The sequence below is a fragment of the Tubulanus polymorphus genome, chromosome 10 (genome assembly GCF_964204645.1).
Source record: "Tubulanus polymorphus chromosome 10, tnTubPoly1.2, whole genome shotgun sequence".
Classification (NCBI taxonomy): domain Eukaryota; kingdom Metazoa; phylum Nemertea; class Palaeonemertea; order Tubulaniformes; family Tubulanidae; genus Tubulanus; species Tubulanus polymorphus.
In genome coordinates, this window is record NC_134034.1 from 6,063,039 (window position 1) to 6,090,921 (window position 27,883).

The 27,883-nt window shown below is 36.3% G+C and overlaps 1 protein-coding gene across 6 annotated transcripts in view; it reads left to right on the forward strand.

Moving 5' to 3' along the window:
- Positions 1 to 3,536: 3,536 nt before the first annotated feature.
- The window catches only part of LOC141911956 (tyrosine-protein phosphatase non-receptor type 4-like), a 102,905-nt gene continuing 78,558 nt past the window's right edge, over positions 3,537 to 27,883 (forward strand). For all 6 annotated transcript variants that reach the window (XM_074803080.1, XM_074803081.1, XM_074803083.1 and 3 more), the window contains exons 1-8: positions 3,537 to 3,691; positions 16,411 to 16,565; positions 16,935 to 17,048; positions 20,944 to 20,986; positions 21,100 to 21,178; positions 22,187 to 22,284; positions 25,107 to 25,227; positions 27,291 to 27,378. In XM_074803080.1, coding sequence (XP_074659181.1) covers positions 16,425 to 16,565; positions 16,935 to 17,048; positions 20,944 to 20,986; positions 21,100 to 21,178; positions 22,187 to 22,284; positions 25,107 to 25,227; positions 27,291 to 27,378 — 684 coding nt within the window. In that variant the 5' untranslated portion in view covers positions 3,537 to 3,691; positions 16,411 to 16,424. The remainder of the gene's footprint in view (positions 3,692 to 16,410; positions 16,566 to 16,934; positions 17,049 to 20,943; positions 20,987 to 21,099; positions 21,179 to 22,186; positions 22,285 to 25,106; positions 25,228 to 27,290; positions 27,379 to 27,883) is intronic.

Sequence of the window (27,883 nt, forward strand, 5' to 3'; positions counted from 1 at the left end):
TCAGTACGCTGAGGTGGATCCAAATATATCTGATCTCACAGGCACTAAGGAGTTCAACAATTGTAAACTTTATTCAGATACTAAATATAGTCATTTTACAACACTATTAAAACATAAATTCACTAAATACATCTCTGGAATAGAAAATGTGTCCTCTATATCCTTCAGAATGGTCTGTATTCAGTGACTGGTCGAGGCTGAGCTCACAATAGATTTCAATCCTTGTTAGTTTCTGTTTACATACAGCAATTAATGCCTCTCCGTCCATTGTAAAGTTTCCTTTTGTTTGTTGATTACATTAATGATTCGTTAATTATCAGATGCTATTTTAATCATTCATACTGCAGGGCTATTTTGATATTGCTCGAAGCTATAAACCAGATTCGAAGAGCCATCTTAACCAGGAAGTAACTTGCTTCTTACATGTCTGACCTTATTTGACATGCATCGAAAATATAAAATGGAGGATGGGCATAACCCCTATTACTATTGACCCCTCAATTGAAGATAGAGACCCGCAACCAGTCTAATATTGAATGGGACAGGCAACCAGTCTCACGCAGAATTGGACAGGCGACCAGTCTACATAGATGGCAGCACGAACTGATATAAAAATGCATTTACATAACCTAGAGATAAAATAATCGACTACGAATTTTGTCATTTGTATTCATTTTTAGGAGTGAAGTTAGCGAAAATTGTTCCAAAGTTATGAATATTTAATCCGGAGTGATAAACTTTAGTCACGTGATATTGATGTAAAGCCGCCATTTTGTATTTGGAAACCGGAAGTAAAGAAATTATTTTGGGCTATAGTATCCATAATATCGATCGAGATCGAATTTTTGCCTTTAGATTCGGCTCTCTAGCCGTATGTACAGCAATATTGAAAACCATCTTTGCTAATCTTACGCTTATTAAATTCTGTTATAGCTAATTTATCTAATTCGCACTTAGAACACTTCTTGTAGTATATATTTATAACACCAGCGTTATTTGTAATATTGATAGTTTGTGGTTGTTCTGGTTCCATTTTAATATCAAATTTTTTTACTAAATTGATTTCCATATTTGGGGTTATGATATTTTGATTTAAGATGGTGTGATTTATTGCTTCGAGTATATTTTCCACAATTACATAAAACGCTTTCATTAGGATTATATTTAGGCGTAACAATTTCATTATCTAAGTTACATTGAGTTCCAACATCTTTAAATGATTTTTCATTATCTAATTCACATTGAATACCAATATTTGATGAATTTTCATTATAGATAATTGGTTTATCATCAAAATTTAAATAATATAATTGTCTTTTTTCAATTCTTAAGTTAATCAAATTATTGTAACCTCTAGAAAGTATTAAATCATCATTTCTTTCATTGAAAGGAGTTTCAAGAATATTTATAATTTTTTCATCTAAAGTTCCTTTATGATTTAAAACTGTATTAAATATGTTAGGATTTTTGATTCCATTATCTATCAGTTCAATAATTAAATATGCTACATTTGATAATATTTGATTGATTATAGAAATATTATCAATTTTATATTGTCTTCCATACACTAAATTTGTTGCTGAGATATAATTTTCAATGTTAAATAATGAAAATAAGTTATCATTATTCATATTTCTAATATGACTATTAGATTTTAAATGTTCTTTATAATATCTTTTATCACTGAATGATTGATTACATGTATCACATTTATATGTTTCTTTTTCATTCTTTAATTCATCTAATTTAGTTTCTAATATATCATCTTTATATTCTAGTTTCAATTTATTCTCTAAATGTGTTTTAGTTTTATTGTGTCTTGATTTTTGGGATTTATCTATATTGATTTTACATGTTGGGCAGTAGTACTTATTTGCTTCCATTTTAATATCAAATTTTTTATTAAAATTGCTTTTAGAAGTTATTCATTTATATTTTATTCATATATATGAATATTTTAAGAGTAATAGGGGTTTAGTTGTTTCATATCAAAGGTTGAGGGGGCGAGTGAGTAAAAAATAAAAAATAAATTCGAGTGTGCGAGAATTTATTTTTTATTTTTTACTCACTCGACCCTTCGACCTTTGGTATGAAACAACTAAACCCCTATTACTAGTCTCGAATCACCGAGAAAATCAGCTCAAGGTTGAAAAGCTCAGCTGAAAGACCAGCAACGTCAGCAGACACGGACTCGTGACGTGGACCTTCCTTAAAACGATACAGCTATAAGTACGTGACTACACTACACGTGTATAAGGATAAACAGCGAGTGGTGGCCTCGTTTCAGATCGCGCTACCAGAACCGTTTGATTTTTCCAAGCCTACAGAATGGCCAAAATGGCTCAAGAGATTTGATAGGTTCAGTATAGCATCAGGCCTGTCAACAAAGGATGGGGCTACCCAGGTAAATACACTGATTTACAACATGGGTGAAAAGGCTGATGAAATCTTAGAAGCCGAGCAAAGCTCATAACGTTTTCCGTAAAAGAAGGATAAATAATGCTATTGCGGACTGGTCATCAGGTCTGAAGGTTGGTTCCATGGTAAATCTCGCCACATCAGAAGTGAACAATAATTATTGAATTCAGTGAAACAATAATCGATTTCCAGCAAAGTCAACACTGGACATTGCATGTGGTCCATGAGGAGAGGAGGATATTGCAAACTTCCAGTGTGATCTGAATAACTTGTCTTGGCCAAGTCTCTTAATTTGAGTGTCCCAACTTGCTGTCTGTATCAGGAAATCAGTACGCTGAGGTGGATCCAAATATATCTGATCTCACAGGCACTAAGGAGTTCAACAATTGTAAACTTTATTCAGATACTAAATATAGTCATTTTACAACACTATTAAAACATAAATTCACTAAATACATCTCTGGAATAGAAAATGTGTCCTCTATATCCTTCAGAATGGTCTGTATTCAGTGACTGGTCGAGGCTGAGCTCACAATAGATTTCAATCCTTGTTAGTTTCTGTTTACATACAGCAATTAATGCCTCTCCGTCCATTGTAAAGTTTCCTTTTGTTTGTTGATTACATTAATGATTCGTTAATTATCAGATGCTATTTTAATCATTCATACTGCAGGGCTATTTTGATATTGCTCGAAGCTATAAACCAGATTCGAAGAGCCATCTTAACCAGGAAGTAACTTGCTTCTTACATGTCTGACCTTATTTGACATGCATCGAAAATATAAAATGGAGGATGGGCATAACCCCTATTACTATTGACCCCTCAATTGAAGATAGAGACCCGCAACCAGTCTAATATTGAATGGGACAGGCAACCAGTCTCACGCAGAATTGGACAGGCGACCAGTCTACATAGATGGCAGTACGAACTGATATAAAAATGCATTTACATAACCTAGAGATAAAATAATCGACTACGAATTTTGTCATTTGTATTCATTTTTAGGAGTGAAGTTAGCGAAAATTGTTCCAAAGTTATGAATATTTAATCCGGAGTGATAAACTTTAGTCACGTGATATTGATGTAAAGCCGCCATTTTGTATTTGGAAACCGGAAGTAAAGAAATTATTTTGGGCTATAGTATCCATAATATCGATCGAGATCGAATTTTTGCCTTTAGATTCGGCTCTCTAGCCGTATGTACAATGTGTTTGTGCTTTGAAGGCACGCAGGATTATTCTTCAATTTTTGGTGGCTGACGTTAAGTTTTAGGTAAGAAGCTTTTGTCCTGACATTGACGGGATTGGAATTTTAATTTATTAGCTATGCTGCTAGGCCTACACCTAGCCCACCTGGATAGATGTCATAGCACTCCCGACCCTACACTCACATCCTCCCCCGGCAGGGATTCGAACCTGATGGCATCGAGATTGCCACAGTACGAATCCCTGCTACACTAGACTGAGTGCGCAGCTACAAGTACAATTAGTCAGTAACCTGTCTGTGGTTTAGTTTCACGATCGGATATTTTCACAAACCACAGTCAGGAATCGGAAGGTCATTTTTGTATGAAATCTTCGTCAGCCAATTTGACTGACGAGTAATTTGCCTGGCATTTCATTGTCTCTTAAGATATCCGTCTAATTTTTGTTGTAATCGACGCACAACAGATTCGTAGTTTGTCTGATACCTATAACACCTCACCTGACGATCTTAATCCATGTGCAAATCGGCCGTAAAGTGAGAGTAAATTTCCGTCGGGTCAACAGCTGCCATTTTGAAAATTACTGGAGGTGCTGGCACCTGTGGACTGAGGCCAGGACAACAGCACAAACTAACGAATCGAAACGACGAAATTGAAAAAAATTAAGAAATCAACACTTATTCACATTTTTCTTTTGCCAGAATTTATTATTTCATTATTTAATATGGAAAACCTGAAGATTTGAAATATAAGTTGGAAAACCATCAAAAATAAAAATTGTCGTTTCGTCTTGGAAGTTTTATATAAATCCTTGTAGGTCCCTTTGTCTTATCATGCCACATGTGCAATACAGAGAAATGGTGGCCAATGGCGAAATTGGTGGAGAAATTAATTAATTTCTCAAAATAATTTTGATTAACCACTCGAAACATACATAAAATTGGATTATTTCGAAAGGTACCTGTGTTAGATTGTGAATTAAGCCATTAATTGTGGACTGAAGTGAATAGAAAGTATATTTTTGAAGTGTTACTTTTTTCAACCGTGTTTTGGTCCTTGTTGTCCCTAACATTGGTATAAGCTCATCCGATTATAAAAAGCTTACCACCAACGATTAGGTTACTAACTACAAGTACAATGTATGTAGCTTTAAGATAATGATGTTATATCAGCCGATCAGAAATCTCGTTTTATTTTACTTTTAGTTCGGGTTTTCCCATTTATAGTTCTTCTGTGAATTTACCTCTGCGATTATACGGCCAGCAAGTTTTCTTGCGGCAAACCTGAGCACCCGGTCTACTGTGGCAGTAGTCAGTAGGCCTAACCTGTCTGTGGATTAGTTTCACGATCGGATATTTTCACAAACCACTGTCAGGAATGGGAAGGTCATTTTTCAATGAAATCTCCGTCAGCCAATTTGACTGACGAGTAATTTGCCTGGCATTTCGTTGTCTCTTAAGATATCCGTCTAATTTTTGTTGTAAGCGACGCACAACAGATTCGTAGTTTGTCTGATACCTATAACCGGTCCTCCTTATTACCGAGATGACGTTATTTACCGAGATGACATGAAATATAACGTATTTATTTGTTCCTCATTGATTTTAACACTTGAAATCATATTATAGGCTAGGCCTATCAGTAATAAATGCCCGCTGGAGTCATATTTTGTCGGATATTTTTGTAGAAAAATAACTTTTAACTTTACCGAGATGAGATCGTAGATCAATCAAATTCAAAGAAATTTTATTGCTAACCAAGAGGAAGTCAAATTTTTTTAAACAAAACATCTGGAAAAATATGTAAAATATGACTCTAGAAGGTATTTTTACTGATGTAACATGATTTCAAGTGTTAAAATCGATAAGGAATAAATAAATATATTATATTTCATGTCATCTCGGTAAATAATGTCATCTCGGTAATAAGGAGGACCCCCTATAACACCTCACCTGACGATCTTAATCCATGTGCAAATCGGCCGTAAAGTGAGAGTAAATTTCCGTCAAGTCAACAGCTGCCATTTTGAAAATTACTGGAGGGTTCTGGCACCTGTGTACTGAGGCCAGGATAACAGCGCAAACTAACGAAGCGAAACGACGGAATTGAAAAAATTAAGAAATCAACACTAATTCACATTTTTCTTCATCCAGAATTTATTATTTCATTATTTATCATGGAAAGCACAAAGATTTGAAATACATGTTGGAAAACTATCAAAAATAAAAATTGTCTTGGAAGTTTTATATTGATCCTTGTAGGTCACCTTGTCTATCGTGCCACATGTATGCAATACAGAGAAATGGCGGCCAATGGCAGAATTTGTGGAGAAGTTAATTAATTTCTCAAAATAATGTTGATTAATCACTCGAAACATAGTCCTACATAAAATTGGATGATTTCGGAAGGTACCTGTGTTAGTTTGTGAATTAAGCCATTAATAGTGGACTGAAGTGAATAGAAAGTATATTTTTGAAGTGTTACTTTTTTCAACTGTGTTTTGGCCCTCGTCATCCCTAACGTTGGTATAAGCCCATCCGATTATAAAAAGCTTGCCACCAACGATTAGGTAACTAACTACTGTGGCAGGGGTTTGTGTCGTCGCTGAGTGTCACGATGCCATCAGGTTCGAATCCCTGCTGTGGGAGGATGTCCACTAATGACTGATTATGCTAAGTCAATCCTAAAAAATTCGTAATTTTATTTCAGATATTTTTTTGACGGCCGATTATGATCCCTGGGATATGTTTTTGTTCTTGCCACCATGGGGCGTTGGATATTGAATTTTATTCAATGTGCCTATTTAGGCCCTATATTGATACCTATGGATATTTCTCAACCACAATCAATTGTCATAAATTGTAGCTCGTGACATGTTCTATAATTGTGATGAGTTTCCAGGTCATGGTTGTTGTAGGCCTAAATGGTCTACAGTCCTGGGGCGCTAAATAGCCAAATAAGTTAGGCCTACTATCTTCATATTGTATTGGTTGTAAGGCATATTTTATTACCACAATGTAGGCCCTATTGCAAAATTGTGACATGTTCTATGTTTGTGGTGAGTTTTAGGTGTGCATGGTGTCTCTATGGAAATATAGACCATGATGGGCTACCCGCACTTATTTCACGCTAAAAATCATAGTTCACTGACAGTGTTCTCGGGACCACACTTATAAACTGCGAATTTTGAATTTTTAGGCATAGGAAATAATTGAAATATAAGGTTTGTGCATAGTCTACCCACTTCTTGCTCTATTGCAAATTTTGTTTGCATAGCCGGTATAATTCACTGTTGCCATATAATTTGATGATTATAATCACATGATGTCAATATCAGTGCCTTTCAGTTGTAGGTCAACTCAGTTGATTGTTAGTATAATACAAGCAAATGAGGTCCTATCCATATTACCCCTCCCCAGCAGGGAATGGATCAGTAAAAAACCCTGTCACCCTTGCTCAGCTTAGATGATGTCATTTTTACCCTATCAGAATTTTTGTTTCTATTTACCCTGGGTTTCTAGCCCACATAGGACTTAAGTCCCAGCTGGCCATTGCAATCACTATGTTGGTGTCTGTCTAGATGGAATCCAGTTATTTTTGGAAGTTTTGAAGATGCTTGATCAATGGATTGTCTTGATATTTGGTTTAGGCCTATATACATGAACTGCCCTAGACACAACTTCAGCCTAAACAGTTGCCCGGTCAGAATAAAGATGGTAGACTGGTAGCATTTTTTGTTTGTCAAATTCAGCAGAACTTGCACAATTTTGGTTTACCTACAGGCGCGTTCACATGATGAACTTTTAGTCCGGTCCAATTTAGACCAGACCAAGCATTCACATGGGCAAAAATGCCGTTCAAAATTAGACCGGTCTAATTTGGCACGGTCTAAAGGAGCGAACCAGGTTTGTCCAAATTTTGGACCGGTCTAAATCTATGTGTGTGGACACTGGTACCAGGTCTGGTTTAAATTGTAATTCTGAATCTGCGGTGGATGTCGCGACCTTAGAGTGTGGGTCCAGTTTAGTTTTAAATGCTTTTTTTAGTGTTAATGTAATTATTTTTTAGTACGATTTTTTCCTCGCGATACCATGGAAATAACGTAACAAATATTCATATTCGTATGTCGCAATCATCATCCGTTTTACTTCCTTGTTTTAATTTGTGTTAAAACAACACTTAGGGTTTCAGCGTGATAGAATAAAATCGAATTTGGAATCTAGAAGCAAGACTTCATCCAGGCCTAGTTAATTATTTAGCATATGGCCACATCGTTTGGGCTCAGTGACAAGCGATTTAATCAAGGTGTGTCAAAACGCTGTGTGAATGCTCACCAAAACTTGATCCGGTCTAAATTTGGACCGGATCAGGTATGGACCCATTTAGACTGGTCTAACTAGTTGTGGTGTGAATAATGTCATCGACAATTTGGGAAATTCTTGGAATTTCGGATGTGATTATGGGAAAGCCACAGAATAGCGGGCATTTCATTCGACATTCATGCAGTGCATAGTTCGCTCATAGTCAGTGTTTGTCGTGAGGAATATAGGCTAATGGAGTCGGCTATCTAACTAAGTATCCCGTACTTAGTAAGCATGGCAATTTCTAGCTTCATTGATTTGTCTCATCATTGTCTTACTCTGACTACATAGGCCTAATACATCCTTTGAAAAAGTTAGACCATTGGTTCCAGAAAAGTGACTCATTTCGCTTTGTTTAATTGTCGAACCCATACATTACCGTAATGTCCTGGGGCGAGACACTTATCCTCATTGCCTCTCTTAACCTATAGGAAATGGGTACCTGGTCTGATAGATGACTCCTGATCGTCTACTAGCAGCTGCTCAGATGTTGTTTCTCCTCAGGCAGAGATGACTGATAGATGGTTGTTAGAGTTGAACGTTGTATCACAGTGAGAGAGCAGTATTGAAATTAGATAACTAAAAAGGATACTAACTCGGCAAGGGGCAAATCTGATTCGATCCTGGTCCGTGCCTATTTGGCCCGGGCCAAATTGTCTCAGTGTGATCGGGGCTATTGTCGGGTTGATAGGATACATGGCACCCAAGGACAACCAAAATGGGGTCTTCATTATGTTTCGTATGTTCCTTCGTGGTGCTATGTTGAGAATAGGCATAGAGTGGTATCGCATTTTATGGATTTTCATGGGCTTGCAAGTTCATATTTCTATCACACGGATTGATAACTTGCTTGGGGAGTTGATAACTTTCGTTAGAAACTTTCTTGGGCTCTGATATTTACACACATGTAATGCAGTTATAAAATCTAGGTTCCTTACGTATAGGCCTTTGGCTATATCGGTTGTCGTTTTTATTGTTTTATAATTTTGTTCAATTGTTTTTGTTATTTCAGCAGCGCATACCAACCTTGGTTGAGCATGTGTGATCAGTCTTCAAATTGGTATTCATGCGCGGCATAGTGCTGCTGACAATTCAATTCATTCTTTATTGACACAATTGGAATTTCACAATTTAAAGCATTTACTTTCACATTATTAAAAAATTCTTTTAATTTTCTTTTACTTTCATTGGGTGCTTGCGTTAGCGGCCATTTTTAAATCTCAGTATGAACATTTATAATTTTCAGTTTAAATATCTAAAACTTAACCGCTTTTCTGTATAATAAATTTTGAATTGAACTGAATTGAAGACTGGTTCCCTTTCTCAAAAGCCAGGGGCAGTAGTCTATGGTGGCAATAAATTTGATCGGATGATCATAGTCGATTGTCATTGAAGGAAATGCATCTTATTCTTGCTTAATGTCTTTACTATTTTAAAAAGAAAAATTGTGGCTCCTATCTCTTTTCGTGTTCCCTTCGTGTCCATGTCAACAATAAAATCATTCCGACCGAACCCTAGTCCCCGGGTGTAACATTTCGTGTAACGATGTAAGGCAACATCGATCTCTTAGCTCTTTAAAAAGTAATCAGTTCAAAGTACGATTAATTCTACTACAGAAATATAAAGCAAGCTTTCAGTATAACCATGTCAGCAAGCTCATTTTTAGAATTTCTTTTTTGTTCAAATATGATTAGGCCTATGACAAGACAATTGTACGAACTACATTGAACGCCAGCCTGCCTCGGGGCCCTTGTATATTTTCCCAGATTTTCTAGAACTTTCAATTTTCTCGGCTTAGTCTCTAGGGCTTTGAACCTCTTGTTTTTTCTTACAGACAATATTTTGGGTAATTTTCTATCATGCTAATAAACTTTAGCTCAATGGTGCTAATTTTATTAATCATGGTAAAGTTAAATCAATGTTGAGGCATCCCTCACACATTTCATCTAACACATAAGGATTACACAGCGACCTTGAGTTTTGTATGCAGATCCATTATAAGTTTTGTGTCAGCATTTTGGTTGTTTATTTGTGGTTACTTCAAGGCATCAAATGAGTGGTGGGGCAAGCAGTCGGTACTTTCGGTAGTCGGTGGATTTTTCACACATTGAGTTAAATTTGAATTTTTTCTGTACATTTACTGAAACTTTCGTTCAAGATGCTGCTTTCTCTACCTACTAACCCGCGCACAAAATAAGTGCTTGGTTTAAGGTTAAATGGCTTAGGCTAATTGCTGAAATGTTAAGGTTATCCCTGAAAATTGATGGTACAGTCAACCCCTGATATACTGTCCTCCCATATACTGCCACCCCGCCTACCGTCAGGTTTTCTCAATGTACATCCCGATATACGGTCATACTCTTTATACTACCAAAATCATTCTGCACCGATGTGGGCGGTATATCGGGGGTTGGCTGTATATCCGGAAAATGGGGATCTCTGTCCATCAAAACAAATTTTAGGGTTTGGCAGCTCTGCACTGCTTAATTCAATATCTATGCTGTATCAGTTGTAGGCCTAATGAACAAATGATTTTGGCATGTCAAATTATATCGATCGAGGTACTGTGAAGTCAGCCAGACACATGTGCCATCTGATGATAGGATGTAGTACTACTAGAGCACTAGGAGATGTAGGAAGATTGATAACACATAAGCTGCATTGCTAGCGCATATACACACACTAATGAATGACATGCTATTTTATTAAAAATGGTCGCCAAGGTGGATGGTGGCCATCTTCAAGCCCAGCGGAAGCAAATTGACAGTGGCCAGCTCATATCTGTCTGCGCAAGGTGTCAAACGCGCAAACAATTTGCATCAAGGGTTTTGAGGCTCTTTCCCTTTGGGAGATATTTTTTAAATGGTTGCATTTCAAAGGCTCCATAGGGTTTTTTGAGTCAATAATTTTCTTGTAGGCCTATCATGATTCAGGTTGCTGAGGTTTTTGAATAACCTTCATGAAAAGTCATCATTTGCATAATAAATGACCCGGCCAAAGCCCTAGACTAGAGCTCTACACGCTACAATGACATGCTATTTTCTCAAAACTTGGATGTTTTGATGGGCTTGAGCTATGGATTACACCTATTGAAAATCGCCATATTTGAACACCTTGGTGTGGCATACATGGTGTACAGTGCTGATAGGCTAGGCCTACACAGTTTCAGGGAGTGGAAAGACACTGACCAAATACAACACATTTATTGCTCTTATTTAGTTTTCTTCTGATACAGATTTCTGGCGAAATAAATGCATCTGTATCAAATATGGGCTGGCCAAACATTTTTAACTGTAGAAATATGCGCTAGTAGACTTTAATCGAATTAACCTCATTCAGCTTTGATCTAGGCTGATGGTTGGTTTCAGTGCATGCTGCCATAGGCCTATAGCAGCGATAAATAACTTTCCTCAGTTACTGTTCATTAATTGCTGTATATGCTGCTGTGTACAATGGCTGCGATATTTTCCAAATAAAAATTTGATGAATTTAAAAGAAATGCTCACTCACTGATGAAGTATATGGGAAGAAGTGTACAATGCTAGCTATAAGCAAATGGTCGAATGATCAACTCCAAAATCTTGCTTTCATATTCAGGAATATTTACTGCATTTCAACAAATGTGGATTTAACAGCCTTTGCATTTTTTTTTTAGATAGGCCTACACTAGACTGATCAATAACTTAAGCTCCATAGCAAAATTTTTCTATTCTTTTTTAAACTTGTTCGAATACAAAGCGTCTCCATTCATTTTTTGAAATGTCATAAATGCTTCATGGATTTTTTATTGTTTCTAGTCCAGTTTATTGTTGATTAGCCTATAGGCCTATGTTTACGTATCTACTGATTTGTCTAAATTGCGAAAGATAAATATGATATCATATATATCATTAGGGCCTAAATGAAGTTGGCTTTTGTTTTGTCTTTTAAAACCGAGTGTCATCTCCTTGATTTAGTTATTTATTTTGATACAGAATATTGATTATTGATTGAGATGCAGTGTGAGTGTGTGTGACAACATAGACTGCTGCTGCTGCTTCAGTGGGAGCTGTAGGCAGAAGTGCAGGAGACAGTAACTGGTGGAGAGAGCTGAGTCATGCGCCTCGCCAGCCTGTATTACATCTTCTCCTGGTTTTCTTTTTTCATTTTGGTCTGAATTCTGTGAGGACAGGTGGATAACGGTGTGGTGCGGTGAATGCAGCATCTGCTGCTGTTGTTGTTAAGCAGTGAGGATAAATTTCTTCTGGATTACACCTTTAAATGCATACAGAGCTGTAAATGATATTCATATTAGCGGAAGAGGATATATATTGATTAGTGCTTCATTTGGATAAATATTGTGGTTACCCATGTAAATTCATATTGGATCAGTCGTTGTGTATAAGTAGAATCTCATTTACGTACGTGGTGAGAAGATATTGTCCTGGAATAATATGTGATCTTTGGATTTTACAAATCAAATTGATGAATCATGAATCTGGCTACAAGAGAATATGATTCATTTGCTTCGTTTATTCCGATATCTACTGTATAGAGTGGTGTAAAAGTGAATGAAAACCATTTCATTCTTTTGATAGTGCACAGTGAAATTGAGTATGACTTTTTTGTACCTGGCTTATTTGTATATTCATTTAATTCTTAATCTTCATGGAGTCCCATTCAAGTCACCTGTTTGGAAGGGATTTATTTGATCTGTGATTTGCTTTTTCACACACGTGAATCTGTCCATTTCCCTTCCAAAATATGGTAGGCCTATGTTAATTTCTTATGTAAGCGCAAGAATTATCAATGGTACTTTGGTTGTAGCTGGGACACATATTTCAGTAAGCTAGTTGGTTAACATTAACGCATCAGCAGATATTTCCTGTTTAATGCTCTTTAAGTACTGATCAGAATGGGTTAAGAAAAGGCAAGTTCCTTTATCTGTTGAGCCATATTAGCCAAGTGAATCAAAGCCATTATAAGTAATGGCTTTGATTCACTTGGCTAATATGTCTTTTGGTCCACATAAGATAAAGATAGCCTAGGGCCAGATAAGACCCTCCTGAATACAGTTTATATTGTATGAGAGGATCATATTTTGCACTGTGTAGGGAAAATACATGGATGAAAGATACTAGGCTGAAAATTGGAATATCCTGGCCTTTTCTTGGTAATGAAAAAAGATAGGAATGTTAAGCTGTTTAATGAATAATTGTTGTATCATTACAAACAGATTTTTTTGAATGCTTCTAGACCTAAAAGATTAGCATCATGGATATAAGTGTCCGATTGAAACAAGTTTAAATCAGTAAGACTTACTATAAAAGGAGAAACTGACAGTCCTCATTGACGAACACCCTCAATCTCAATGGAGCAATTACCAAGATGACGTTTTGTGCCCCAATCATCAAACAGTCCATATAATCATGAAATGCTATGCATACCATTTATGGCAGTCTAAATGTGTGTGATTTATGAATTAACGTGCTGCCTTTATACGCAACTATTAGTACTCATTCTGAAAATTGATTACTCCTTTTAGTATATACGCAGATATTAATTTTGTTTTGCTTTATTCATGTGACTGGGATTCTGAAAAGTGAAGTTTCTTTTTATGCTATACTATGAGGTTAATTCATTAGGTTTACAAGCATTTGATAAATTTGACGTCATTTGTACACCCCTGACAGTGGTGAACAATCCAATGACATGTTTTTAAGTCAACAGTTTGTGATACAGAGCAGTGATATTGATGAGTAGGTGGCACTATCAGTTTAACCACACATTATGGCATCATCCACTAATCTTTCGGATCCTGATATTGTGAAGGACTGTGTAGCACTTGCATCAACTCCGGAAGAACCATGGAAAGGTCTACGTGAGTCAGAGATATGTGGCATCGCGAGTTCGCGTTATGACAATCGTTATGGGATGAAATGTCGGTCGACATCAGGTCTCGATGAGAAAATCTATGGAACTGAAATCGACTGCGATATTGATCGTATTTGTGATATTTATAATGTTGGTATGTTCTTAAGTAGGGCCTAATATGAAACGCCATCAATGCAAGAAATATAATTCGCAATAAAACATTCTTATTTGGTAACTTAACATACAAGCTTAGATGATAGTCAACCCATCATCTAACAGTCAACACAGATTATTACACAGTCCACTCGTAATCTAACTGTCTATCCATAATATTACAGTTAACTCAAAATCTTGCGCAGTCAACTCAGAATATGTCAGTCCACTCGTAATGTTACAGTCCATTTGTAATCTTACAGTTAGCTCATAAACTTATATTCAACCCGTCATTCACGCAAATATTTAACGCCAGATGGCGCTGTTGGTATTAGACTTGTTGCCTGTTACATTCAGTCTATTTGGTATTCGCTAATGGTGAATTGCTTTATCTGGGACCCAGCAGTTGGTCCTTTGTTGGGCATGCGTAACTCCATCTTATTTCCAGTCTACACGTTACACGTTAATGAATGATGGAACAAAAAATAATATGGCGGCATTACCAACCGCAGAAATTTAGGGTCTAGAAGGTTTGAGTCTATGGTCCATATGGTAAGAATGGCACTTGCTTATGAAACGTCGGACATGCCTGTGGAGCGTACATTAGAAGGGGTTAGGGGTATGGTGTATAGGGTCCTGAGGGGTTTATGGTAGGTTTGGGATCAGGGATTGTGTTAGGGTTTAGGTTAATAGCTTTCACTAATGAAACAGTACGGATGAGACAGTTGGGCTTAGCCCAGTGGTGGTAAAGTGCTGTGATGAGCTAGGTGCCCGGTTCTGAACTGCTAAGCCTATATTATATAGGCCTGCTACAATAATCATTTTAATGATGAGTCCTGCTCTTCATTAATCCTGTTATATTAGAGTATTGTCTTTTATGTATTTTGTATTATGTAAGATTTCAATAAAATCATTTCTCTCTCTTCACATGACATGGCAATTAGGCTGACCCTTCTCTTTTCGTATTATTTTCTTAAAATCTTTGACCAAATTACGTGAAGAGGCCCAGGATTGGGCTTGATTGTTTAGCTATTAGCATTTTTGATAGATTGTGCTGAAGTCTGGTGGCAGTGAAGCCTATGTATTTATTTTTTGGTACCGATGAGAGTTTACCTATTGAGAACATGTGATAGCCTGTCACCATGTTAAAACAAGATGGCGGACCTGGTGTGAAAAAAATCTGTTATTGCTTTCTAGTTGAACTTGTGAGGTAGTGAGATGAGATGCGTAATTATTGTGGAACATACTCAATGCTTTCTATGAGAAAGCAGTCCTTCGAGTAGCTGGCGAATACCAAATACCAACCAGTCTTATGCCAACAGCGCCATCTGGTGTTATATATTGGCATAAATGACGGGTTGAAAGGATTATGAGCTGACTGTAATATGACGAGTTGACTTTAATATGACGAATTGACTGTGATATCACGAGTTGACTAAAAGATTATGAGCTAACTGTAATATCACGAGTTGGCGATAAATATTATGAGCTGACTATAAGATTCTGAGCTAACTGCGGGTTATAAGATTACGAATATATTGTTAGATTAGGAGTTGACTGCGTAATATTCTGAGTTGACTGTGTAAGATTAAGTCTAAGTTTGTGAATCGTCTGTTAAGTTACCAATTGAGAATGTAATATTGCGAATTAGATTTTTTGCAGTGATGGCGTTCCATACCCTAATGCTCATATACTATTTGTGACCTAGTACAAAGAAATTGAACGAATCAGATTCAAGATGGCTGGCTGGCACCCATTTCTGTTTTCCAAAATGATACCTTGTGCATATTTTCGAAGACACAATGATCGACTGGTTCTGAATCAGTTTTTTACGCCATAAAAAACATCCCTAATGTCTTTATACAATGATAACTACTAATTTTACTATGCGTTAATTATGGGGTTCTGTGCGAGTGCAATGTGCAATGTCATCAATATTGGCGTTTAAGAATAACAATTTATGTTGTGAATTTTGGTGCTTATTTCATAATTTAATATATATTTCAGAACTCTTATTCCATATTTGTTAAATTTTGACCTTATTTTTTGATACGATGTGCACGCACCACATCATCAATATATCGGGACTAGACTGGTTGTCGGTCGATTCAATTACGTATTAGCAATTATGGTTAGGGCTTATAATGTAATTCTGAAAGAACTTGTGTAGTAGTCGGTTGGAATCATGATAAGCTTTAACCTGTACCCTCCAATCTATTATCTGTCTCAAGACCAACAATGCCCACTTTTTGGTTTATTTCATTTAACATGTATGTATGAATTCGTGCATTTTTCAAACACAGAATTTTTTATACATCATTTGTGTCCTGGAAAAGAAAAAATGGAATGAAATGATGTCTTATTGTTTAATTTCACTTGAATTGGAAATTTGTTGATTTCTTTTTTGTTTTGTTTTGTAGAGTCGCAGTCTACTATGTCCATGAAGCTGCGGGCTTCAAGTGGGTCATACAATGTACGGGCGTCTGAGATGGCGCGCGAGCTGCGGCAGCCAAATAAAACGATACAGTGTATCATACATTTCCTAGATGATACGCAAGAGGCATTTGAAATTGATGTAAGCATCTTCGAACAAATTTTCTGTTATTGTAAAGCTTTAGAATTTTTGATATTTTGGGACGTTATATCAGTGTGGGGTAATATGAAAAATTAATTTTTGATGAACACAAGTGCAGGGAACCTTGTCTAATGTAATTGCTTATGTCAGACTAAATCCTGATGTCTAGATTGCACGGTTTTTAGCAGTCCTTCCAAGTCCTTTTTTGGACAGTCCTCTTTTGGAAGTTTGGACAAACATCATCTGTGTCCTTCCTTTTGATAAAAAAGTCCTTCCAAACTTTGTCTTAGTTTCTTTCGACATATATATATATATATATATATTCATATTCAATTCATTGCATTGTGTACATGTATATTTCATTTTCAGAAAAAGTCCAAATCTCAAGTCTTATTGGATAAAGTCTTTGAACATCTGGAATTGATCGAAAAAGATTATTTTGGACTTCAATTTGTTGATTTGTCGCCAACACAGGACACAATGGTGAGATTATCCATCAGTGAATTCATTCTACACCGATTTCAAGTTGTGTAAATGTTCGCAACATTCGCACTGTTTCCCGGAGATGGTTTTGTGGTCTGTTGTCTGCTTCTTGTATTGATTCATGTACCACTACCAGTTCATGCATTAATGGGTTACCATGGTAATATGAGTGGGTGTGAACATTATAACAATGTGATATGTTACCTAGACAACTGCAACAGTCTGCATTTTGCTCAGTTTCTATATAGAGTGGAATAACTTCGACTGAACAGATTAAAATGATATGTTTCCATTTTTAACTTGGGAAGAGCAAAATGCATATGATGGATGAGTATGTCGATCAATTTTGTAATTGTCACTCTATGTGTTCATGGCTTATACCGTAGTTGCTGGTGTATGAGTAAAGTTTTCCGGACCAAAATCATATCCAAAAAATGTAGGTTGACTTATACACCAGATAGGCTTTTAATATTGATGAAACTGACTATGTTTAGAGTTCAAGGTCACCGTTGTGAAATGTCAATTGGTGAGTTTCAGGGTCATTGCTTTTTGTATTGCCACTAAGGGGTGTTGAATGATACAATAACTTAGTATTTCATATTATATTCGTACCTATGCATATTTTGTTATAATCAATTGCAAAGTTCTAACTCATGACATCGTCTATGATTGTGGTGAGTTTTAAAGTTATTTACTTTATATGGTCACCAGGGGGTGTTGAATAGTAGAATAACTTTTAATAGTATTTCCTGATTATATTGGAACCTAGGCATATTTTGTTACCATGATCGATTGCAAAGTTGTAGCTCATGATATCTTCTATGAATGTGGTTTTCAAGGTCAATGGGTTTTGTATATGGTCACCAGGGGGCGTTGAATAGTAGAATAACTTAGTATTTCCATATTCAATTGGTAAGGAGGCATATGTTATCATCATAATCTAACACAAAATGGTAGCTGCTGACACGTCTATGATTGTGGTGAGTTTCAATGTCATTGGTTTTGTATATGGTCACCAAGGGGTGTTGAATATTGAAATTGTTAGATTGTTGAGCATTTGAAACCATTTATTTCCCAAGCGGGCATGGTATCCGTGGAACCCTAGTTAATTCTAGAAATTCATTTAATTCTAACAATTTACCTAAGAATTTATCGCAATGAAATAATTCATCGCATAGTTAAGATATATTGCCATCTCATTGAAAATCAATAGAATGGTGAAACATCTTCACTATGTAATGTTCTTGAAAAATCGCCAAGTGGGGATTTTTACCTAGTTTGAAGATTTGGGAATTTTTACATTTATACATTAGTACGCTGGCAAATACGGTAATTCAGTTATTGTTGTGTGTAAATTTTTTTTTAATTTTTAGGCCAGCCATAGGCTGAGCCTATTGCTATACAAATGGAGCGAATTTAAATGACATGGTTTCCAGAGCAAAGGCTCTTTGAATGTGCAACTGGGCATATATTCATACAGATCATTCATTAAAGTATTATCCATTCTCCAAACTCTACGTAGCTGTATTTTGAAAGAGGGCCTCGTTAAAATTTATATGAGCTTTTTCGCGAATATCTGATCGCTAAAATATTGGTTTTGAAAAGCCAATCAGAAAGCAAAGACTCCTCTATGATTGGCTTAGCCGCAGAAATCAGCAGGTGTTCACGTGAACCTGCGGTATCGTCTACCGTTTTACTTCCGGATTTTATTTTAAGATCTAAAATTGTGTTTCAAGATCGATTTCTGTGAAAGCTTTTAGTTGATTTGGTTTTTGGGAGGAATATTTTTATTAGCACTACAGAAAATATCATTGACCATATTGCAAAGTCCGGGAAAAATTGCTTTTTCTCAAATCGGATAGATTACCTTGATATGCTAATTAGCCATGTGCTCAAACTACAAATTCAATCAAATTTTATTCTGCAAAAAATCAAATCCAATTCAATTTTACTTTATTGAACAAATAAAAACATCACATCCAATTCAATTTTGTTTTATTGAGCAAATTTCGGAAAATTCAATTCTATTCCGCATTAAAATCAATAAGACAAAGGGAAAAGATTTATCTGAGGTATTTGTTCCTGCCAGATCCAGTCGCTGTTTGTGCTACTTTTGTATTCTACGATTGTATTGTGTAAATTATTAGATATTGACTCTGAGCTGGGAGTGTATTTTGACAAATTTAACCCATAGAATGCATCATCATTTGCCATTTTATGAAAAGCTGACAGGCTGACCATAGTGCCCCTTAGGGCTCTCGTTTTTATTTGAGCCAAAAGTCTGTAGTATTCCTGCGTTCTGGTCACTAAACCTACTACATTTCAGGAGTGCTTCTGAAAGGTACACCAGTATCCATGCATGAAAAAACTGAAAATATTTATCAGGTCTTCAGATATATTTTTGTATACTGATATTTAGCGATAACTTGTATCATTTTGAGATACTGCTGCTTATATCCTAAATCTCCTTGCTAATGATTTTCTCGAAGGGATTTGTTGAGATGCTGCCATCGATCAATTCTTGAATCCTTAAATATCATCACATGTCGTTACCATGGTTACTGGGTATCATCATCCTCCTAATTTGATCTAATGACTATGCACTTCTCGAGAATCCAGCTCTCCTCTCTTGCCTCTGAAGTAAGAGTTATTTGCAGATATTTCCTTGAGAATCAATATTACCAAAAGTACAGAAATTTGCATTGCATTTGATATTCAAACAATGAGAAAAGCCCTGGCTGTTTTAAAGGTCCCTAGCAATGAATATTTTTTTCAAAACCAAAATTTTTATATAGGCCTAGGCCTAGGTGTATTATATGTAGGTCCTATGTATATTGTAATTATAACAATATCCCAAGCAATTCTTTTTAATCTGTCCAACACTGCCACTGTGCCTTGATGTGATAAATTTGATGACGTCTATCATGAAACAGATGCAAAAATTCCTGAGTTCATTAATCTGACCCCAGACTGAGTAGTTTTTGGACATTTTTGGAGTCTTAGAGCTAAAATTTTAATATGCTTCAATCAATTGATTGTCTTGATGTTTGGTATAGGCCTACCTAAATCATGTATCCCTCTGTGGTAAATCATAGGATTAATAGGCAAGTTTTATTTCTGTGCTCACCATTGACGCATTAAGCTATTAACATTCAGAATATGAAGTCATTGCAAATAATTCATTGAACTGTTATCAAAGTGTTACTAATTCATCATAGGTATCATGAAAATAAAGAAATGATCGACCTTTTATGGCAATCACTGTACCATTTACGGAGCATGCCTTAGGTGTTATTTTTTTTTTTTTTTTTTTCGGCGAACAGCTTTGATCTTAAAATAGGGATTGTCCCTGTTGTTTATTTGGTTTGTAAATTTCGTTAGATTTTTTGATTGAGTGTCCCTTACAGACCCACCACACCTACCGGGAGCGAAACAGGAGGTGTTATTAACTGATATTGGAATGCTGGATTGTGGTATTCCTGACTGGGAGAAAGGGGTTTATGTAATATGAAAAGGGCTCTTCATTGTTTTGGGTATCCTGGTAAGCGCTGAGAGGCAATGCGGTTTAGGGGGTCTTGGGGTCAACCCCCAGAAAATTCTAAGATTGCGGGTATGGTGTCGCCAGACCACCTAGCTTTCCGTAACATTGTACTTTTCATTTTATTTTTTGTTACTGTTTAGAATTCTTTCACGCCTGCTTTTCCTACATGCATTCACTTCTTACATGAAATAATGGTATGTTCAATTCCTACTGCTGTCAGTCCTTCCAATCCATCAATTTTCTCGAAGGCCTACCATGTTATTAACTTTTCAGGTATCATAATTTGAGTCACATTCATTCATAGTTCTTTTCACATATCTATATTTTCACAGCACCACTTTTGTCTATTTTCAGAGATGGTTAGACCCTTTAAAGACTGTCAAGAAGCAAATGCGAGGTAAACATTTGGATGGTTTACTTTTTCATTATAGAATTCCCTTTATTATTCAAAATACATTGAGATGTGCGTAGGCCTAATAATGTACTTATTGTAAGGATTCTTTTTTTCAGTTGGGCCACCATATATTTTCTATTTTCGAGTCAAGTTTTATGTTTCGGATCCAAGTCGTTTGCAGGAAGAATACACAAGGTAAGTAGTTACATATTATGGAATCCTTTAATTGCAGAAATTGTCCATATTCAATCGAGCAGAATTTTAGTTGATTTTAGCATGACTGACAAGGCATTAGCGTGGGGCAGGGGTCACTCAAATTAGATGGTGGAGGACTCCAGACCTCCTACAAGAGCTTTGCTAGTGCTGCCTTTGCCGGGACACCTGCCACGACTCTTAAGTACCCTTTTCAAAGCAACCAACCAACTGCAAATGCTCACAGCATGCAACTTTTTGTTATGACCAATGTGCACAATGATGTAATGCAGAGGGTTCAAACTTAAATGGTCCAGAAATCAATCTAAACATTATGGCAGGAAATCAATTCTAAACTATAGTCAGAGCCAGTGTCTTTCATTTGGTACCAAAAACTTAATTTAAAGTGCACATGCCATGCCAACCCAATGACTAAGTATCTTCGGTTAACCTGCTATAGTATAGATTCCATAATTATGTATTTTATATATCTTTTTATGCGTACTGAAAATGTTCATTACACATGACAAGATGTATGAATGCAGGAAGTCTGCAAGAATCCAAAGTCCAATGAAAAATAACAAAGGCTAACATAGCGTAAGGCATAACTCCTCGGGTAAAATTGGAATTTTCCAGCATCTCATTCTCCCTAGGTTGTGAATGGCACTTACCTATTAAGTGTTTATGTATGCAGTTCAAAGTGTTCTATAGGCTCACTTTAAATGCGTTTCATTTGTTTCCATACATTCTCCTAAGTGTGTTGAATATTCCCACCGCCCCCCCCCCCCCCCGCCCCCCCGATCTGCGACTGTTCTATTCTGGATTTTGCCTGGATCTGAAACTGGATTTTGTGGTCATTAATATCGTTGCATGCATATTTCATCATTTTTGAATACTTAAATTTCATTGATACTGGTAGTCTTCAGAATAAGAGATAGACATCAATGAGCTACAAGATTGTTATATATTACTTAACACGATGCATCTATCTAATTTTTTTATTTTCTACAGGTATCATTTCTTTCTACAGTTGAAGAAGGATATACTTGAAGGTCGGCTAGTGGTAGCATGGAACACAGCTGCTGTGCTATCCAGCTATGCAGTACAATGTAAGATATGCTTTCGTTTTTTTTTTTGTCAACCTCTTCATTACCACTTGTGACATATATTCACGTCCCAATTAATGACCTTCACTCACCATGCGTGACGTATATTTACGTCGCAAATATATGTGTTTACTACAACCGCTGGTGTGGCGATTCATTACGCCACTGGCGTGTAGCCGTACTATATGCTTGTCTGCTTCAATTTAGTTCCAATTTTTACTCATAGATGGAGGATTTGTACCTTTAACAGCCTCTAACACCGAATTTATATTAATTGAATGATGCCATTGGGTTTGAATCCTGGTGAGGTATGTTACATTATCTGTGGTAGTGAAGAGGTTAACCATTTCCCTGCGATTAGTTTCCCACACAATATTGCTGAACAAATAGTGAAATGATTGGAAGGTGCATTCCAATTCACTTCAATTTTATTCTCTGAAAAAAAGTATTCAGAATTTTATTCAGAAATCACGCAAATTATTGCTGGACTGAATAGAAGGAAAAATCTGAAATTTGTTCCTGGCAACAGTCTCTGTTACAAAAACAAAAGTATTTATCATGCTGCAACATACGTTCCTAACACAATTTAGATTTTCAGAAGCAAATCTTCGAATGATGCCTTCAACAGACTTTGAAACAACGAGTAAAAGTTTTATTTTGCGAATATGATTTTCACATTTTCAAAAATTCTTGGGCATAACATTGAATTTGGAATATTTTAGCACATATATTATATTTTGTAACGTGTATATTTTTCACATTTGGAGTTCATGAAAAAGCAAGATAGCTAAACCAGGAAGTTGTAGTTGTAAAAACACTCTAATCTGTGTTCACTGTAGATAATTGAAGAAATCCCACAATTCGAATTTTATATGTTACAATTTGGTTTCAAAATAATGAATTTCATCATATTACATTCAAATTGTGGGATTTCTTTAAATGTTTATGCTAGTTAACTTAAACTGCTTTGTCCCCGATTTCTTCATTTACCCACAACTGTTTGGAACGACATTAGTGGGGGCATATAGATTTCGACGTGTCTGTCTGTGTTTTATTATAAACATCTATAACTACTGAAGTATTTCACCTTGGATCATAGAATTTTATGCAGATGTAGAGACAAACGCGCTAACAAATTTTGTTGAATATGAAAATAGGTCGCTGGAGTAGTGGCAACCAGGGGGCTGCATTGGAAAACGATGCTAGTTCGATAAAGCCTTCATTTCCCACGAAATCTTTATCAAACTTGGTATACAGGTGGGAAATGGTCTGGCTATTTAGGTTGCACTAATTTAAAGTGTGGCCACTAGGAGCCACATTTGAAAACAACATTTGCACGATAGAGCCTTCATTCTCACAAAATTTTTTTCAAACTTGGTGCACTGGTAGTTACCCCAATGTTTTCAATTGGTGCAGACAGCGTAACAGGATTGTTAGCTGAGGAATCAGTCTAGTATAGATATAGCATATAATGGGGCAGCATATTAAGAAAAACGATTTTGATGTCACTTAGAAATCAAGATTTTCAAAATTACAATTCGTCTTATCACCACTAAGTATTCTGAGAACTACACATGCACATATGTCCTTACTAGACACATTGCCGTGAAAAAGCCTCCATTTTGTTTTTTGAAGTACACTGTGATACCTCCATCCCCTTCTGGGAAAAAGGAATAAACCCTTTCTGAGCAAAGGGTTATTTAAGGCTGGCTTTAGTCAACAAGTGACTCAACTCCTACCGACGCAACTGCATTTATCGGCAATGAGCAGCCTACGATAGGCTGCCAGTTGCTGTCATATCCATTCAACATAAGCCAGCTTGCGACGGTAACCTGATGCCTACCGACCTGTCGTAAGCTGTATCTGGCTAGTTGCCCATGTTCTACTCCAGCCTATGGTAGGTCGACAGTTACTTTCGAGTGAAACTGACCTAAGCTCGGCTGTCAAGCGATGGAACTGAGCACAGGAATTCCAGCCAATCGGAGACCGTATGTACCGAGTACAAGTTGTGACCACTAGTTAGCAATATTAGTATCTTGTTACAAACTTTCAGATTCAAGTAGTTTCAAACACAAACCAAACAGGTGTCTCTCAGTTGCGTTAGTAAGAATTGGTAGGCATTGCAGCGCTTATCGACATAAGTCAGGCTTTATTCAATCTGTGATTTTCAGTTCATTAAAACAATTCTTGCAAATCTGTTTTAGTTGTTTGGTTCTAAGATATCAATGCGCTGCCAAATGAAGGAAGTTTTTCTTCAAAATAATTATTTGCGTAACAAATATTTATTCATATAGAGGGCAGCAATGGCGATTATTTTTAACATTTCAATCATAAATCTTCCAAAGAAATTGTATGAAATAAATAATTGTACAACTTAATTGCAAAGTAAAACAATTTAAATTGTTGACCCTCAGTCTGCCTGGATATTCCAAAAACATAGAATATGCTTGTGGCTAAGGATAGATTTTGATCTATCGCTATTTAGCTGATCGATTTTTTTATGTCATGGGTATAATTTCCAATTGATTAGAAACAAGGTAACTGAATTTTCATATTCAGGAACTACCATTCCTATTAATGTACATGTACACTCATAGCACTAATTGAGGCCTACATCACGTGTAGTATCAAAGTACTTACTAGAAGGTTTAGGAACAATAACACGGCTAAGTAATACTATATTGATAATACATGTATTTAAAATGGTTAATTTACTCCTGACTGAAAACTTCTTTTACATTTACTTAACAAATTATTTGTACGGTGACACTGCGGTAATTAAGTTTTGACATCAAACAGATAAGATATGAAATGTTTTCTTGCAGCTGAACTTGGTGATTATAATTCAGAAGAGCACACAAATGGGTATCTGTCTGAATTCGCATTTATCCCCAATCAAAATGATGAATTCGAAAAAGAAGTTGCAAAACTACACAAAACGCACAGGTATTTGTTTATTGTCAATAATCCACCTGAAATGGGACCATGCTATCTATTAACTTAACCTGTGGTGATGTGGTTAACTCATGATGACCCACTTAGCCTGCAATGACCTGAAGATGTTAACTTAGATGATATGCTTATCAACTACGATCCACAGTTAACACATTATTTCTGATCCAGCGGACTCTTGCTGATACCCTTGTGTTATCAATAATATGTAGAATTATGGCAGTTCCTAGTTACCCTTTAAGTGCCAGTATGACGATTTTGTCGTCTGTCAAATTTGTCTTGACACCACGATTGAAAGATTATGGATTGATTGGTTAGCCATGTCTGCGTAAATTTTCAAGGAAAAAATCTCTGGAAATCTGCTTAACACCCTTTGATCAGATCTCCATCAGGATTTTCCAGAAATATCTGCAGTGTTCTCCATTGTGATAAATTTCTGAGGGGCGGCATGTACGCGAGAACCTGGACCACCTGTCCTGATAGGTGCTTGCCCTTTAGGTGCAAGCACCTATCAGGATAGGCGGTCCGGGGGCCTTCCCCCGGAAAAATTTTCTATTTGTAGTTGCTCAGATGCGTTTTCCCAGCATTTGGGTTCATAATCAACTAGTTTAAGTTCGGTAATTTTCATATCCTTAGACTAGGAAGTGATCATCGGCAGTTTGCTTGAAGCACTTGCCTGCCGGTGATTAGTAGTCTTACGTGCATAAAAGTTTGATGTTCTTCCATTTATATAATTTAGATTTGTCATTAAAGCTCAGCAAGCATTAAATTTATTTCCATTTGGTAACCTAAGGTGACCTAATTTTTGAAAAATATTTTGGTAATCATAATAAAAGTTTATCTACGGGCATTGAAACTTGAAAAGTTTAATCTGCTGGTTTTGTTAATTCAGCGGCTGAGCTGCAGTGTCGGGACCTTCGCGCATTGATTTTTTAAATTTTTTGCATGCTGGGAAATCCCAGGGTATTTATAGGCCTATCTGAGCGGCGCTTCATGGTGAGCCGTTTCTACAATTGTTGACGTATGTAATAAGTTTATATGGCGTGAAGCTTTGTGTGACTCACTCTATTTATACAATTATTGACGTTCCGGTAGTGTTTCAACTTATTGGGACAAAGAAGATTGAATTAATTTTTTGGTTGGGTTATCCTAGGGATCACATTTTGGGTCCTATAGGTCAAAGGTCAAGGTCACCGGAAACTGTTTTGTAGTTCTCATTTCCTGCTTTTAATCATAAATTTTTTCTAACATCCGAAATTTCCGTGGATTTGCTGAAGGCCCTCTGGGATCCCTGTTAGTGTCATCATTTGTAGGTAGAATTAGGTTTTTTGAGAAAAATATCAACAGGTTTTGATCTTAGAATAGGGATTGTCCCTGTTATTTATTTGGTTGGTAAATTTCGTTTTTGATTTTTTGATTGAGTGTCCCTTACACACCCACCGCACCCGCTGGGAGCGAAACTGGGGGTTTGATTATAATCTTGGTATTTATATGTTATTTAAATGTTATCAGTGTCATCATATTCATCTCACATGGAATTCGGTTTACCCAGATATTTGTTGTCATTACCAGGGGGAGTTAAATATTGAGTTATGTCCATAAAATTTGCTTATCTATATTGGCGCCAATGAATATTTTGAAACTTATATGTTGTAGGATTGTGTTGAATTGTATGGTTTACTAGGGGGTGTTGGATAACCGAGTCACTTCGTGTTTTCATATCTTATTGGAATATTTTTATGCATGTAGCATCTTTTATTTGCATGGCGGTTAAGTGCCGCAGCATGCCAAAACCCACAGCGAGATCTTTGGTAATACGTAGATGCCGAACATATAATGGATGTAGTTGAATGAATTGAACAAAGATACTTTATAATGAATTGTACGATATGCTTATGTCTTAGGCCTATGGAATAATATATCTTGTATGTAATCATTGGAAAGCTCAATGAATGTAGAGCTAAATTAAGTTTTGTTTACTAGAAGGGTGTTCTAAAATTATTTTATACGGGTACAAAAATATCAGTGAATTAATTTTGCGTGTTTGCTTTTTTTAGAGGACAGACACCAGCCGATGCGGAATACAACTTTTTAGAACGAGCAAAACGATTGGATATGTATGGTGTCGACCTCCATTATGCTAGAGTATGTATATTTTAGCCGACTTTGGGAAAAACCCCTGCTGACTAATGTATTCACTTTTGTTTTGTCCGTTCGTTTGTCTGTCCCTAGACTGATTCATCCGCAGCCTAAATCTAGCCTGAACAGAATCATAATGGCTAATTGATTGTCCTTGTTGTTTGCCAAAATTACTAAGTAGCCACAGCTATTATTATACCACATTGTGTGACTGAAAATCTAAAAAACGCATTCAACCAGTGTTTAGCCATAACACAAAAGATTTGCAGTGTAACTAAGATAAACCCTCCAACCCTTCCAATTTAACAGAATCATTGATTATCGTATCAATATCTGCATTCTGATTGCCAGTGGAAATATTCCGGAAATCTTTTGAGCAAAGATCGGCAAGCGATACTGGACGTCTTTACTTGTAGCCCTGCAGATATCAACTCTTCAACTGAAATATTTACCGTTTTACCTCTTAAACGTATCCTTCTACGTATGTATTATAAATTAATCGCTCAGCATC